This window comes from Platalea leucorodia, assembly GCF_965183815.1.
Source record: "Platalea leucorodia genome assembly, chromosome: 6".
Lineage (NCBI taxonomy): Eukaryota > Metazoa > Chordata > Aves > Pelecaniformes > Threskiornithidae > Platalea > Platalea leucorodia.
In genome coordinates this window covers 2,185,326-2,201,583 of record NC_138828.1, presented here as the reverse complement: position 1 = coordinate 2,201,583, position 16,258 = coordinate 2,185,326, and the positions used below count along the sequence as shown (strand labels likewise).

The window sequence follows — 16,258 nt, the reverse complement described above, 5'->3', positions numbered from 1 at the left end:
TTAATTTATCTAGGGATTTCCTTTCCACATTTATTTGAAATTATACATGTGTTCATGATTTCATGGTCTGAGCAGCTGGAACGAATGTCTTTCCTAATGTGAATTTGCTTAACTGAAACTCGGTGCCCTGTCGATAGCTGGCTGGTTTGTGTTGGAAGCAAGCGTTCACCATTAACCCATCTCGGGTAAGCTGAGTGCAGTGTGAACTGTTTGCAAGGTGCCGTTTCTTTTCCATACACAGAAGCAGCCTTTCTAAATTTCAGATCGCTTTAAGTTTGGATTCTTGATTTAAGATGGATTCAGGACATGGAGAACCTTGCTGAAATACTGATTAATTGGCATGACTTTGAGCAGATTTGTTCACATCTACAGTGCTTCGTGACTCCCTGCACTTCATCAGACTTCCAGCTTTACTTTAGGTTCTCCTTGGTTCTTTTAGGGTAATTCAATATGAGGAGTGATAAAATTTATTGTCACCAGGTGAGAAGTACTTAGACCACAGTCGCAGCTTAACCCTTTGAGATCCAGCATTGCGTTGACTTTTTCCTTGACTTTCAGGTTCCTAGGTACATATTTTACCTTTTAAACAAATCACAGGATTCCCGAGATGCATGGATGCTTTTGAAAACGTCTTCGTGGAAGCTTCTCGGGAACCCTTTGCTTTTCACACCGTTAGCGTGTGAATGATTGTGGCGTGGTTTTACCTCTTGAGAAGCCTGGGAGTTGGGCGTTTTAAGGAAACGGTCAGGCGAGCTGATGATTTTGGCCTGTCGCTCTAGCGGGATGCGAGTCCAGTTCAGTCACGGCCACTTATTACCCGTGTGCAAGGCTGCTGGTTAGAAACCACGTCTATTCTGTAGAAGCTACAATTTTTAAGTAGCAAACGTGTCTTGAGAGTTTGAGATGATTTCACTTGAAATCCAAACCATATTGGAAGGCCAAGTTTAAGGGCCAGGATTGTACTTTTTAAGGTTTACAACATGGCGTGTGTTGTAAGACACGGGTAGAGTTTTTGCGGTTAGAGGCAGAAAGAGAAATTTGGAGAAGGTATCGACTCAAACAGGGAATCCCAGTTGCACGTCAGGGTCAGACAGTCAAAGCAGAAAGGGTCTGGGTTGACTTAAAGCCGGCCAGAAAGTCTTACTGTGTTAAAATCATCTTGCTTGCTTACCTTGTTCTTTCAGACTCCGTTTTAAAGATGTATATGTTGCAGTGCATGTAACAATGGTATAAATTACTTAGGATTTAATTTTTGGAATAAATGTTTGGGATTTTATCCCGTTTCGTACTATATACCAGTTAATCGGTTTACAAGATGAGAATCTTAGATAAGCTGCATGTGCAGAGCACCATCGTTCACAACAGACGAATGGAGCAGAAACCTCTAATTAGTTAATGTGATGAAAACCTGTTTCGGTTCTTTAGGCTGTGACTGCACATTTTAGTCTTAAATGAAAGCACAGCCCTGCTTTTTCTTTTTTCCTAAGTGCTTTCGTCAGCACAGCTGTTCATTAGCTCTTAAAAGGGTTGAAAGAATCTAGTTGTCTTGAACATGCTTCATACACCCCTCTCGTTCTTGTTGGTTTGTGTTGGTTTTGGTGTTGGTTTTTTTTTTTAATTAGAGTAGTATTGACCCCGGGTGACACACAGCAGTCACAGACCTCTCGGGCTCGTGGAAAACCATGCGCCTTGCCTCAAAAAGCATACGGTACCCTTGACACGAACATAGGTGTGTGTGGGGCAGCAGCTTGGGATGCTCTTAAGAAATGCACACGTGGTTTCCTCTGAGTATGTAATGGAGTAGGACCCTAATTCTGAGCCAATGTCCTTGGACTCTACCATAATTCAAATTAGCTAATTACCGTAGCCAAAGTAGCATTGTCCATGTAGTTGTCTTGTACGGTTTCTTTAATTTTGCATTAGCGATTGATTGGCCACCTAAGCAGAATCCCTTTGGATGCCTGCCTTGCTACCGATGGGATCAACGAGCCTGCTCTGTACTGCGGCACGGCCTTCTTGCCGGGCTGTCTGTATCTTCCTCTATCTCGCTGTTCCCCTGACAGGGAAGAAGCTCTGATTGTTAATAAGGTTTAAGTCAAGTCTTAAAACTTTTAGATGTGTTCAGGAGGCAAACACTGAGCTTCTCGAAAGGGTCTGATCGCGCTACCGAGATCAGTACGCACAGTGTGCGTATGCATAGGAGTTTTTCTTCAAAGCCTGGCCAAGCAAATAATCACGTTCAATCTAGACTTCAAAATGTATTTAAACTAAAAAAACGCTATTTGTTTTTTTTTGACCACAGCACCATACTCTTTTGAGGGTATGTGTAAACATTGCCTCAGATAATTCAAACCTACCGGAGATTTATCTGTCTGGGTCAGAAGCATGGATATACTGTGGGTGGAGTTGTGCTAGCAGAAGTATTGAGGGAAGGGTTGATGGGTTTTTTACCAGATAAGCTTGTTCTGAGCTGATTTTGAATCATGGTAAAGAAGCCAAGCACAATTTTGCGGTAGGAGTTGTCTGCAGTAGAAGCAAATGCTGTAGTGATGTTGATATACTCGTAAAGGACAAGTATGATGGATGCTGTCGGGGGTGGTGTCATTAGTTTTATGCAGAAGTACACAGAAGGAAAGATATATAAGGTTTTTTTTTAATTGCGTGTACAAAAATTAGTTTTTGCAATTGTGTGTTACCTCTGATTTTTCCTGAGTCTGCATTCCTAGTAATGGTGACTGTTAGCTACGTTGCAAATGATAAAATGGATTGCAAATCACAAAACAGGTAAACTGCTCAACGTACGTGCCAAATCTACCAGCTTAAAGTAGTAGTTGTTCTGCAAAGGCCATAAAAACCAGCCGCTAAATTAAATCTTTCTGCGGCCCAATGCTGCGATGAGAATTGCATTCCTAAATGAGTACTCTGAAGTTTTCTAAACTATGAAAATAACTTGTGCATGCCGAATCCCAGCCTTTTTACATGATGTGAGCCAAGACCATCAGTGCTCGAAGAGCGGACAGTTAGTAAAACAAAGCTCTCGGGGGGGGTTTGATCCCTTTGTCCCTCAGCAGTAGAAGATTGGGTGGAGACACAGGAACGACTGGATTTGTTTGCCACTTCTCTGAAGGCGGTGGCGTTTGTCCGTGGCAGCAGATGCGGCCTGGAGCATGACTAGGCTGGTGGCTAGTGGTGGGTGGCGATTCTAGCCGGCATTGATTAGCACCCTTGTGATGAGGGGTACTCCAGTATCGCTAGTGCTGTTGCCACAGGGCTCGGTCTGAGTATTTCTTGGAGTCGTCCGCAGCATCCCCGATAAAAGCAGCCTGTCCGCTGGCAGACAGGCCACCCAAAACTAAGCAGCAACAAGGAGACCTCCCCACCCTGGGTGCCAGCTAGCCTCAGAGCCACGGGAACCTGACCGTGGCGTGCTTCAGAGGCAGATTCAGCAAATCCGCCTTTGTTCCCACCTTTCACAAATGCTCTCTTCTGATTCCCTTTCATAATTTCTCAGGTTCTTTGATTGAGGATGTTTGCGTCTCCACTTCAGTAGCTGCTTTTCGTCTCCCAACCCCGAGGTGCCTTGCAGTGTCTCCTTCTCTCTGGCATAAGGAGTCTCAGTTGCATGGTAGCAGTTGCTCCTCTTCTTGCCTTTTTCCATAGGTTACTGAAATCCAACATTACTCCGGTCAGCTACGTGCCGCTGGGCCTCCAGTGCTTTCCAACCTGAAGGAGATGCCCAAGATAGGAAGTGGGAACGATGAGATTTTTCACGATTCTATAGTTCTATAAAGTTTTGCTCCTTGTTCTCTTTTCGGCTGGTGGGTGCTGAGAAGATGCCTCACGGCAGTGGCAGTACGTTTGAGATGACAAGGAGTTCGTATTTGAGCAGCTGGACTTGTGAGTATCAGCATCATGATGAAGCGGGATCATGACTTGCATCATCAGGACAAGTCCTGTAGGAGACGGCAGTAGTCTCAGAAGGATATACCCCTCGGCCTCTTTTGGCTAAGCTGTTGCATTTTAAATTGCAAGAAATCCTTCTTCACGGTTCTGTTGACAAGAGGATGAGAACTGTTAACGATCCAGACAGCTCGAGTCCACCTGCCTAGTAGAGATTTGATGTTTATGCAGTGGCAAACTTGCTGAATACAACACCAAACTTCTGCAAGACTTAGCGTAGGGACTGGATCCACTGAGGATAAGGGTTGCATCTTCCTCTTCTCCTTCAGCATGAGAGTTGTTTTAAGGAGAGAGGTAGGAACCTCTCTCAGCCGTCCGTACGTTGAAGAGACGGAGCCTTTGAGCGATTAAAAACACCTTGGGAACGTTCAGACGGTGGTGAGCGTCGCGGGGTGGGTCTGGGTCGTGGTACTGCACGGAGGCGGCAGCAACAGCTGCTTTTCCACTGATGAGGTTTCTAGATATTTTCATGGCTTCTTTCATCAAACTACGTGCTCCCCTGCGTTTTAAGTAGAAATATATCTCTTTTCGTTCTAATTGAAGGTTTTCAGTCTCTGATATTTACGTGCTTGTTAAAAGCAGGCATGCTTTGTCAGCATAGCGGGTAAAATGTGTCCCCTGTGCTCAGGTACGTAGTCTTGGCTGTCCTCTGGTCGGGTTTCTGCTGCTAGGTGCACTGAATTCACTCACGAAGGTGGTCAATCAGTTCACGGGTCCACGGCTGTTTCCAGGAGCCCTAGAATAAATGTGCCTTACAGGGTTATGAAGCTGCTTGCGCCAAGGAACTTTAGCTCAAAAATCGGGTGTGAGATTGCAGGTGCAACAGCTGCAAAGAGAGGACTTGCAACTGATGCAGCGTCATTTTCGTAGCAAGAATTTCTCTCTATTACTGTGCATCTCCAGGGCTAAAGCTTAAGCACACTTGATTTGTTGGGGTCTTAGGACAACGCCACTCTAGCTACGGGACAGTTTGTTTCTTGAGGTGTTGGAAATGGTGTTTGGGAAGAGAGGCACCCTATGAAAGGATAGGTGTTGGCATGGGCACCTTACGCGGGTCAGGGAGTGGGCGGCCTGCAGGCAGGGTGTAGGCTGCAAAATGGATGTCTGCATGTGTTGCTTGCAACTAGCAAGTATACAGGTCTGAATATTTATAATATGGAAGAGGAAGAATACAGTCTTGGAAGATCTGCGCGTGTTGGGAGTTAGAGCGAGCTGTCAGAGGAGCCATGAAGATCAGCTCCTTGCTGTCAGTGGTGAAATACAGTAGGGTTGACAAAATGGGGAGAGGGAGTCGGGAATTGGCTCTCTGGTACATCCAGGTTTTTAAAAACAAAAAAGTCATGAGAAGTAGAGAGACACATGGATGGATGAAGTGTGAGCGGATTCGTGGTTATCTTTAGATGGCAGAACAAATCACCAGTGGGGAATTCTTACCAGTTGGTAGTTGCTGGATGTAGCTGGGGATTTGAGTTGGAGCAAGCGACGGCTGTAGCATGCAGTAACGCGTTGTCAAGACGTAAAGCACGATATTAATAGCTGTCTTGAAGCTTTCCTTCCTTGAAAATTTACAGCTTTTGTAGTTATTGGAAGTGTTGAGGCACCCTTAATCACCCATGTCATTGTGGCTTTGGCCATAAAATGCTAGTTAATTTTGATTTTTCTCAACAAAAAGCCTGAAGAGAGTGCCTCACATGAAAATGTCACTGCCCCAAAAACGTCGTCAAAGCTGGGGGACAAAAAGAGAGAGAGATGGGGTATCATACTGCATTAAAAATAGCTTTTGTTACTCAACAGTATTTTTTTTTTTCCCTTTTTTATTAGATCCTAATTATCTCATGGCTAATGAACGCATGAACCTGATGAACATGGCGAAACTGAGTATCAAGGGGTTGATTGAATCGGCACTTAATCTGGGCAGGACGCTGGACTCCGACTATGCACCTCTTCAGCAGTTCTTCGTTGTGATGGAACACTGCCTTAAACACGGCTTGAAAGGTAACCGGGCTTGAGAGGAGTCCTCCCGGGCCGTTTTGGCATAGCGTAGGAGCGAGAAAGAGCAATCTCGTTCTAAAAATCGAGTTTGGTAATTTACAGTAGACTAAAAAGAGGCTGAGCAGGGTCACTGCTGGGATCGCAGGTGACTTGACTGGCCGCAGGAACGGAAAAAGCTCTGCTGAAGGTATAACGCCGCAGGTGAGAAGTTCACGGTTGTTGCAGGTGCTTGCCATTTTTAAAGCAGCTTTCCGGATGACTTGTATAACTAAGTGATGGGTGATAAAATTAGCTCCTCAGCAAACGCATGACTCCCTCTTTTTCTGCACTTCCTCGTGCTTTAGGGAGGCAAAGGTCCTCTTGCTGGAAGAGGAACTGCAAGACAGAGGGCCTTTCTCAATATTTCTGTCAAAACTGAGGATTTTGGCTTTGTGCAGCTAAAGTCTTGTAAGCTGCTTTCTAAAATAGCAAGCAGAGCATATACTTAACTATATAATGCTATATAAACTAAAGTTGCCAAGTACCAGAGTACTTCTCTTGATGTGCTGCCCTTGGATGACAGTAGCTTGAGATGAAAAGCAGAGGATATTAAATGCCCCTCCGCACCCTCACGTACATCCTGCGGTGCTTTTTTAGCCGCCGTGTGCGGCATTACGCACAGAGGAAAGGATTCCTGGGCTGGGTAAGGTAACACTGTGCAAGGGAGAAGTGTTCGTAGTCTTCAGCTTCGTTGTTTATCTATTCACCCGTGTCGTAAGTTTGACGTTAACAGGGTTCTCTGTGAAGTAGCAGCAAGAACTATGGAAGAAGGAAATTCATCCCCAGCTTTAGTTTCTACGGGTCCCTAGAAAGCTTTTCTGAAGGAGGAGGGGATGCGCGGAGAAGCCCCTGGCCACTGCGGAGGAGGAGCGGGTTCAAAGCCGTGTGCTCCTTTTCCTTCTGATGTGATGGTCAGGGAGAGAAAATTACTGTGCGCCCATCAAATGTAGCTTAGGGACAGTGACAGCAGTCACAGGAGAAATTTTGCCCTCTCGCAGTGAACCGAAGTTGCCGGTTGCCACCGGATGAGGTTGTTTTGGCACACTGGGGATGGATGGAATATTTTCTGGCAACTGCCTCGAGCTCCTGTTGCCTTATTTGAGCGATAGCGGTCATGGCCACGCTCGGGCACACAAAGTCATCGTTTGTACTCGCGCAGCAGCAGCGCCAGACCAATCGTTCTGGAAGTTTTTGTCTACTGTTCGTTCACTTCTGACCGTGTTTGAGAATGTCTTTAGTCAGCACGGGCCTAACAGGCTCATTTTGTATCTCTTTCTTTTCTAGCCAAAAAGACTTTTCTTGGGCAAAATAAGTCGTTTTGGGGACCTCTAGAACTAGTAGAAAAACTTGTTCCTGAAGCTGCAGAAATTACAGCAAGTGTTAAGGATCTCCCAGGGCTGAAGTAAGTACGGTCTTTCACTGCACAAGTGCATAATATGTTTTCAGGAATACATCTGCCACCTTCTGCTGATGAAAATGGATCATTACTCTCTTTTATTCTTAATCGAGGAACTGCAGAAGGAGAGGACAGGATATATTCCTTCTGTTAAATAGCTTAAATGGTTTTGAGGCTGATGGACAGAGGTAATTTTTATTTTAAATAAATTCAGGTAAACTTGTAAAGTTTGTGTAAAAGGGAGGCTCGGTCACAAAGCTGGAGAAGCTACTAGCTTATGTTAAAGGGGGGAGGGAAGCAACCACTTTAAGCATATATTGCTTTTAAAAATTTCGTGGTCATTTCAGACATCCCATTCAGGTTTGCTTATTCCATGCTATAAAGAAACTGTAAGAGGCCTTCAGCCCGAGGAACAGAAAAAAAGGCATAAGGAAGCTTTTGTACGAGTAGCAGGACTAAGGATTAAATCTTCCTTGCTGAAAGAAGAGGTGGATAGATTCAATAACAGTTTCTTTCGGGTTAGTGTTTAGCGATGTACGTATGGACAAGGGCTTTTACTGGAGATCGGCGCCGGACGTCTGGAACAGGTTACAGGCCCGGCGTGGAGTGCCAGCAGTGCTGTGCCAGCGCTCCCGTTACCTTTTCCTGTTGTGAAAAGAGTATTGAAATGTTAAATAAATTGAAATCAAGAACAGGTTTAGAATAAGTTTCTAAACCTCAGCCTTGCGTTCGTACTAACCCTTGGGTCGTGTCACGTATTAGTGAGGTCAAGAACGGGGGGTAATGAAGGTGACTTTCGCGGGCTGTTGCTGCTTATACCAGTTAGGGTTAGAAAATGAAATGCCCCACGTGCTGTTTGACAGCTGACTGACTGCTGGAGATGGAGAAGAAATCTCCTTTTAATCCGAATAGTGCTCAGCACGGGGGATTTACACCTTCCTTTGGAGCGTCTGGTGCTGGCTCCTGGCCAGCGTAGATGAGCCAGAGCTGTGATGCAGCAGATGAGTTACCGTGTTTTGAAAGCTGCACGCTTCAGATTGCCAGGAGAAAGAGAGCGGGGAGGACTGGGACTATAACCCCTTGCATCCTGTGAGCGTGTTTGTGAGCAAAACTGTCGAAGAGAACAGTACTGAATTTGTTTTTCCAGTTGTCTTTGTGGATTCGCGCCCAACTTAACGCCTACCTGAAGGAGCAGTGCTTGGGCATCCGTGCCGAAGTGAAGTATGCACGTGTTCTTCCGCCTTGCCTTACGCAAAACCGATTTTGAATTAGAAGGCGGTGTGTTGAGGCAGCTGATCTCTGGCCACGTGGTAGCATTGAGCAGGGGTAAAGTCAGGGAAATATTTTCAGCATATAACCACAAATACATCATTAGTAATGAGAGAAGCGGCGATTGCTTAGATAAACTTGTCTGTAACTATTTGTGCTTAAATAGCTTGTATTTCCCTGTTTTCATCAGGGACAGCTCTGTCTGTCTACGGCCTCAAGCTGCGCCAGGGGAGGTTTAGGTTAGATATTAGGAAAAACTTCTTCACCAAAAGGGTGGTCAAGCATTGGAACAGGCTGGCCAGGGAAGGGGTTGAGTCTCCATCCCTGGAGGTATTGAAAAAATGGATAGATGTGGTGCTCGAGGACATGGTTTAGTGATGGACTTGGCAGTGCTGGGTTAATGGTTGGACTCAATGATCTTTAGGGTCTTTTCCAACCTTGACGATTCTATGATCTTTGAGATGCAGAAACTTTAGATAGAATGGGTTTATTAAAGCTGTTTGTGAGTGTGGATTGCGGTATGTCTGTAGCGGTTTTGTTTCTGGCCTTTGTAGGACGCCTGTGGGTAGAGGAAGAGCTTGGCTTCGCCTGGCTCTAATGCAGAAGAAACTTTCAGAATACATGAAAGCCTTGATTAACAGAAAGGATCTTCTCAGGTGAGTGCTGAGCTCGCGCTCGGATTGGGTTACGTTCGCTTCTGCCCTCTTGTAACGTCTTTATGATCTTTTACACCCAAATGGTAAAGTATAGGGGTACTTTTTTTGAGGAATGGTAATATTTGTGAAATGCAGAGCTTCCTGTGCGGGGTTAAAAATGCTTAGTATTCTTTCTTAATTCAGAAGCTGTTACTTCTCCACTTCGTCTCAAATATCCATTAGAATAAACACAAATTTTGGTTACAAAGAGATGATTTGGGTGAAGTATTTATACAGAGGGGACACGGCATTCTGTGTCTGCAAAATCTTGGCCCTGGATTTATTTCTGACCTTGGCGCTTCCTTGCCATCTGACTTAGAACAAGTCGTTTCCCTTCTCTGTATCTCTGCTTCCCACTCATGGAACAGCGATAATGTTGTAGTTTAATTGAAAGTCCATGGATTTGAGCTGCTACGTCTGTGTAAAGCAGTAGGATTTAATAAATGTGTTGGTGTTTCTTTACTCCAACAAGTAGGTTTTTGTTGGCTGTCCATGTAAATCCGTAGCTGACTTGGGGTTAGAAAGGAGAACTTGGTATTGTCCGCTGGAAAACGTGGCAGTGGCTTGTGTTAATAATAGTCTGTAATAGAGTAGTAGAAGTACGCTACTTAAAAAACTCTGATATTAAGCCCTGGTCTTAAATCTTCCATGTGCTGTACCGTTACTCAAGGATCGTGCTTCCTTTCCATCAGCTTTCGACAGCTGAGGGGCTGGGTCTCCTACTTATTGAGTCTTTGCCTCACCGAAACTTTGTTCAGTCAGAGCAGGAGTACGTTGATAGTACGTAGGAGTACGTTGATAGTACGTAGGAGTACGTTGATAGTACGTAGGAGTATCTTTCTTTGCGGACTATGTGCCGCTGCCTGGGTTTTTGTCAAGGCTGAGCTTGCGTTCTGTTGTCGTACAAACCAGTGGGGATCCTGTGCTAGTTGACATCATTTTAGTTGACTTTTAAAAATGCAACACTTGTCTCTTGTTGCCGTGCATCCTGCAGTGAATTTTATGAGCCTAATGCACTGATGATGGAAGAAGAAGGTGCGATCATTGCTGGCCTCTTAGTAGGTTTGAACGTCATCGATGCAAACTTCTGCATGAAGGGAGAAGACCTGGACTCACAGGTACGGGGTATTCAATTAATGGGGTTTCTTCTGCTCATTTGAATGTGAAGAATTTTCTGTTGTAGAGGACTTCCATCAACTGAGATACAAGGTTGTTAGTATATCTAAAAGAAGACTAATACAAGCTTGTTACTATGACTGTGGGCTTCGGTTAGCTGGCGGCACCGAGATCAGAGACTCGGGATTTTGGTTTTCTCTTTGCTGTTAGGCTTTGCGAAGGTCTGCATGCAGGCCACCGTGGAGTGAAATGTAGTAAATGGGAAAGGAGGCAAAACCGGGGAAGGACTTAGCCAAAAGGAGGGGAGAAACGGGCATAACTGGTAACTCACGCTGTGTGATGAGATCATTGTGGCTGTTAAACAGAAGAAGATGAGCCTGTGTGCCCTTCTGTTCCAGCCTGCATAAGCAGGGTATATACAGATACAGTGATGGCAGTGGTTTGTCCTTATGTCCTAAGACTCGCCTGCCAACTTGCTGCTGATCCTCGTATATTTTTGCTTGAAATACGCCATGTTTGCATTAATTTTGGAGAGATGACTCGTATAATGAATCCTTCCTATAATAAAACATGTACTGATGTTTTTAACTTACACAACTTCGGACAGTGTTTAGTCTTACAAGAAGTGTTTAATCTAAAACGCAAATGTTTCTTTTCTAGGTTGGAGTTATCGATTTCTCAATGTACTTGAAAGATGGGAACAGCACGAAGGGCAGCGAAGGGTAGGTACAGGCACAGTTGTCCTGCTTCTTATCTCTTGGTCGCTTGGATTCGGGTATTCCGGGTTGCCCTGCAAGCTGTTACTTTTTTAATTAAAAAGCTACTTAGACTGAATTGCTCTTCTGTGATAAACCGTAATATATAAATTAAATACTGGAAATATTGGGAGAGGGCGGGGGAAGAGGAAAGTCTCCCAGAAGTTCTGCGTGTTCTTCCTTAACTGGCAATTGAAGATAACAATATTTTACAAGTGACCCTCTGCTGAGTTAGGTCTGCCATTCTTTGAAGCCTCTTCGGTAAGCAGCTTAGTAGCCTGGCAGGACAGGAGTTGATTTTTGGTACCAAAACATCCTTAGAAAAAAAAAATTCTCCAATTGGAAAAGATGATAACTGTGCTAACAGCCTGAAGTAGTTGTGCCAGCACGCACAAACGGAGCTGCGCAGCCTTCAGAGCGCGTGGCCGAGAAGCGCGGTGCGGGCGCACCGACGTACCCATCGGGTGTTGCGGTTCCCTGGGGGTCTTCAAGGGGACTCCTTCCTTCTAAGCAAGTTCTGCTAGTTTGCATTCAGGTGTACATTTCATAATTGTCCCTCAGGATCAGGTGCTTCAATTGCATTTATTTTATCTATGGTTTCCTTTTTAGAACCTTCTTTTATTTCGTTAAGAAAGAAAGTGCATGCAAAACATGCATTTGTTGGCTCTTTTCCTTGAATGGATTTTGGTGAGATGACTCTTGTCCGATACAAACGTAGTGCAAAACCAGTTTTTTTTCCTTTGAAATACTGCTGTACTCTTTGAAATGTTGTCATTCCGGTTTTCGTGTCACAAAACGTCCCGTCATCCAGGTGACTGCAGCAGTTGCAGCTTCTGGGAAGTCAGGGGAGGGTGACTGGCTATAAAGGCACAGACGGCAACTTGGCTTTGCGGTTTCGTAGGCGTCACGTAGGCTCGCTGGGACCTCGGGTATCGCTGCGCTGGGTGTGCAGGCTGTCTCGCCGCCTTTCCTCTTAGCCCTTCGCCGATATCTCTTTGAATCCAGATGGCTGAGCTGAATGGTATTTCTTTTTTCCAGAGATGGTCAGATAACTGCTATTTTGGACCAGAAGAACTACGTAGAAGAACTCAATAGACATTTAAGGTAAGACATGATTTATTTATTCCTTATTGTATAGTATAGCAAAATAGAGAAACAGCTTTTAAAAAAGAAGGAGTGACTGTGGGGTTTTTTTTTTCTCTCTTGAACAGCGCTACAGTAAACAACCTACAGGCCAAGGTGGATGCCTTAGAAAAATCCAACACTAAACTGACCGAGGAGGTAAGTGTAATAGAAAATCAGCTGATGTTTTGGCCTTTTGGCCTTAGGGATTAAGAAGGTAAGGGAGGAATTATTTTCAGATTTCTGGTGTACGTAACGATGAATGGAACTGGAATAACTGAGCTGCCAAGGAATCGCGCTGGCTGTTGCGGCTAACTAAGCACGAGGTGGAAAACCAACCGAACGTTTATGTTAACAACCAAAAGCTGCTGAAGACACTTTACCCCTCTGGAGTCTTCGAGTGCTTTCTGATTTTTGGGAAAGGTCTTAGAATAAATTGCATGGTGGCTGTGGTTTTGAATGCCACGTAGCTGATGTTGGTTATGAGACATCCAGACACGGAGAAGAAATGTTTAAGTGTCTGCTTATTTTGACAGGTGCAGAAGTTCGCTACAGTGTAACGATAGTAATTGAAATGTTTTAATAACGTTTTCTCTAGCCTGTCACAATTTGCAAGAAATGAAGGAAAAATTACCATTATAGATAAAACATTGTTCAGTCTGAGCGTTAAAAAAGGATTGGTACGCAAGTCATAGGTGTAACTGGCGTTTTAAAATTAGTCTTGCCGTTCATTAGTAATGGCATAACTGTAATAAAACCTTTTGGGGTCAGTTCCCTGGCAAATGGGGGATAGCAGGTCTCATCCGAACAGTTTTACAGCGTCTCTGTCCGCGTGTCACTTAGCAGAATGGTTTTGATTGGGATGTCCCAGCGCTCTGGCGGGACAAATAAGAAACACAAGTTCTTTTTTGCTTGTTCCCCCTCGTTAAAGGAGGTCTGTGTGTCTGGTTATTGAACATGCACTCTAAGGGATGTATTGCGAATGATGAGAAGCTTGAGCGATGGGAATTAGTGTATCCGCTCTTGCAACTAACGAATAAGAAATGGTTTTCACAATTAAAATAGTTTTTAAATTTTAAAAAGGTGGTCTGCCGTAGAGGCTGCCTTTCTCAGTGCTACTGTAAGTGGCTTTTTATTGAATACCTGCAGAGTACGAGTGCTGTGCCCGTTAAGCATGGTACCCGTGAGATTCATTGCAATGTTGACTCAAGTATTTTTTTTATTTTTATTAAATTACTTGCTTGTACCTTAGTGAAGCCTGCGTGCTGTTCAGAACAAGGATTTAAGCGACACTGGGACACGCTGTGCCACCCAAGGCGATCTGCAGGGTGTAGTTCATGAACTGCATCACGCGCCACATCGATTCGTGTGTTTGGCTTCAGCTGTACCAAAGCCTCGCACTTTTATCGGGGCAATTTGTATTTGGGGCTGTCACTTAAGGACATGGCTGACCTCTTGGAATGCCACTCAGCTTTTCTCGCGGGCAAGGCTGACCTAAGTAATGATTTACAAAGCCAGAAGGCGTTTTCTGAAGTGACCACCCACCCCAAGTTATCTGTTAGTCCGCGGTGATGTCGTCACTGGAATCCCTCCGAGGCAGATGTCCCGTCTCGTAAGGGCGGTGTGATCCTCCCTTTCCTGCCAAACCTCCTTCCTCTGATGAGGTTCTCATGGTGCTTCTCCTGCCCAAATGCTTGAGCATCTTGCATCTCAGTGTACCCAAACTGCTGAAACTTCAGCAAACCCACCCAAGTATTTCTTCTCTGGTAATATATTTCAATTGCTAGAAGCCAACAAAACTTAGCTGCCATTGCTCACGTTTTCTCTTTTTGCTATCTTTGGTAAGGGGAGGGGAACGGAGTGAGGATTGAGTTGCGCTAAGCACACGTTATGCAGACTCTAGCAGGTAGAGACCTGAAGTCGTCAATAACTTGACTGAAGCACAGGAACCGAAATAGGTTGGGAAGTCTCTGTTTTACCTGATATTGGAAATCCATCGCACTGGCACTAATTAATGCTTTTTCAGACAGTCTTTCTCCGTGGTAGAGGCCGAGTTGTCTTTTGCCGCTCCAAATATGGTTTTTTCTCTCTTTGTAAACAATCCTGAGTACAGAAGATGTGTCTAGAGAGGGGAAAAAAATGGTTACTCTCGTTTTGTTTTGTTTCCAGCTTGCAGTTGCAAACAACAGAATTATTACACTGCAAGAAGAGATGGAACGGGTTAAAGAAGAAAGTTCTTACATCTTAGAGTCCAATCGTAAGGTTGGTGTGTGCGAACGATTGCTGAACCCTTTGGGCAGTCCCAGCCCAGATTCGACCGAAAAGCAGGTGTTTGGAAGAGACTTTATTGCCTTCTGTATCTCCCCCAAAACCTGCAGTAGATAATAGTGGCTCCAGGTGGGTCGTCCGCAGAGGGGGACAGATGGGCCCTGGCCACAGTAAATCCTGCCCGGCCGAGCTGATGCAGCTGTGAGCGTGCGCGGAGCCGAGAGCCAGCGCAGCTTGGTCCTGGCTTGCGAGGCGGAGGTGTTGGACGGGACAGGAGGAAGGATGATTTACTGAGGGGGTGGCAGAAAAATGTGGATGTAGGAGGTCTGCTATTTTGGCCTGAAATGCTGCCCCTTTGGGTAATCAAGGGGCAGGATCTATAATATTTTTTTTAATTGATTTACTGAAAGTGCTAGTACCCATGGCAGAATCTGGTTTTAGTTTTAAAACCCGTAAGATCTTTTTCTAAGCTTTTGTAACCACACTTAATATGCTGTGAAAGTTCTGAAAATGGACAGTCTGGCCATTTAATTCATATCCCTCGCACCAAGCACCTCGGGGAAACGGGGAAATAGAGTCACTGCGCGTGGAGGCTGCGTGCTGCATTAACTGAACGGAGCTCTGAGTTTTGGTAGTTGCAGAATTGGTTTTCTACGTGGTGGGAAAGGCAAATAATCGGCAAATGTGAGGGTTAGGAGTAGGTAATGCCAAGCTAATTGGGTGTCTTCGTTAACAGGTCGCTAAAGACAGAACTGCTGACGGACATGCACTGACTGAGGCACGAAAACAGCTAAAGGAGGAGACTCAGCTGCGGCTGGTAAGCGCTGCGGGAGCTCGCAGCTCGCTACAAAGGGCTTTTTCACGTAATAACTCCATGCCAGACAACCACTTTTGAAAATGTTTGGCCAGGGGATTTTTTTTTTTTTTTTTTTTCATTCCTGCCTGCCCGCTTCAGCCTGATCCGCAACAGTCTTGTCAGAAGGGGTGTTAATTCTGTGGCTCTATTGATCGGTTTGAGGGCTGTTTCTCAAAACTGAGCGGTGCGCTTGCATTCCCAGGTCTGACACATCCCCCTTGCAGATAAGGATATCGCCGCTATCTGAACTGTTATTCAATATAGCGTGTTCAGCTGGCGGGGAGAAAAATGCCTGGGCAGAAGTTTTTTAGGAAATAAAAAGCCTGCCAGCTTTTCACTAGTCCCCTCCATCAGAAAGATGGGCCTATATAGTACTTTCTGGCTCTTTGCTAGTAATGCTGTTTACATTGCTTTAATATTGGACTGAAAACGCAGATTTGTTGTCCTTAATTGTCTTGAATGGGTCAGATCTGTAACTGTGACGCCGTGGCGATGCAGCGTGCTTCCAGGTAGCGACTGCCTTGGCAGGAGCACCGGTGAAGGGTGGTTACCCCGTGGGTGGCGAGGGAAGCCGGCTGGTAACGCTCCGTAATGATCCGTACGTTCCAGGACGTGGAGAAAGAGCTGGAGGTGCAGATCGGGATGCGACAGGAGATGGAGCTAGCCATGAAGATGCTGGAGAAAGATGTTTGCGAGAAGCAAGACGCGCTGGTGGCGCTCAGGCAGCAGCTGGATGATCTCAGGGCCCTAAAGCATGAACTGTCGTTCAAGCTGCAGGTAGGGAAGTAAT

The 16,258-nt window shown here is 45.2% G+C and overlaps 1 protein-coding gene across 3 annotated transcripts in view; it reads left to right on the top strand.

The window, feature by feature from the left end:
• The window catches only part of RUFY3 (RUN and FYVE domain containing 3), a 55,617-nt gene that overhangs the window by 24,220 nt on the left and 15,139 nt on the right, over positions 1-16,258 (top strand). For all 3 annotated transcript variants that reach the window (XM_082315211.1, XM_082315212.1, XM_082315213.1), the window contains 10 exons: positions 5,782-5,955; positions 7,276-7,393; positions 9,211-9,312; positions 10,346-10,469; positions 11,128-11,189; positions 12,261-12,326; positions 12,434-12,503; positions 14,514-14,606; positions 15,349-15,429; positions 16,078-16,245. In XM_082315211.1, the coding sequence (XP_082171337.1) occupies positions 5,782-5,955; positions 7,276-7,393; positions 9,211-9,312; positions 10,346-10,469; positions 11,128-11,189; positions 12,261-12,326; positions 12,434-12,503; positions 14,514-14,606; positions 15,349-15,429; positions 16,078-16,245 (1,058 nt within the window). The remainder of the gene's footprint in view (positions 1-5,781; positions 5,956-7,275; positions 7,394-9,210; positions 9,313-10,345; positions 10,470-11,127; positions 11,190-12,260; positions 12,327-12,433; positions 12,504-14,513; positions 14,607-15,348; positions 15,430-16,077; positions 16,246-16,258) is intronic.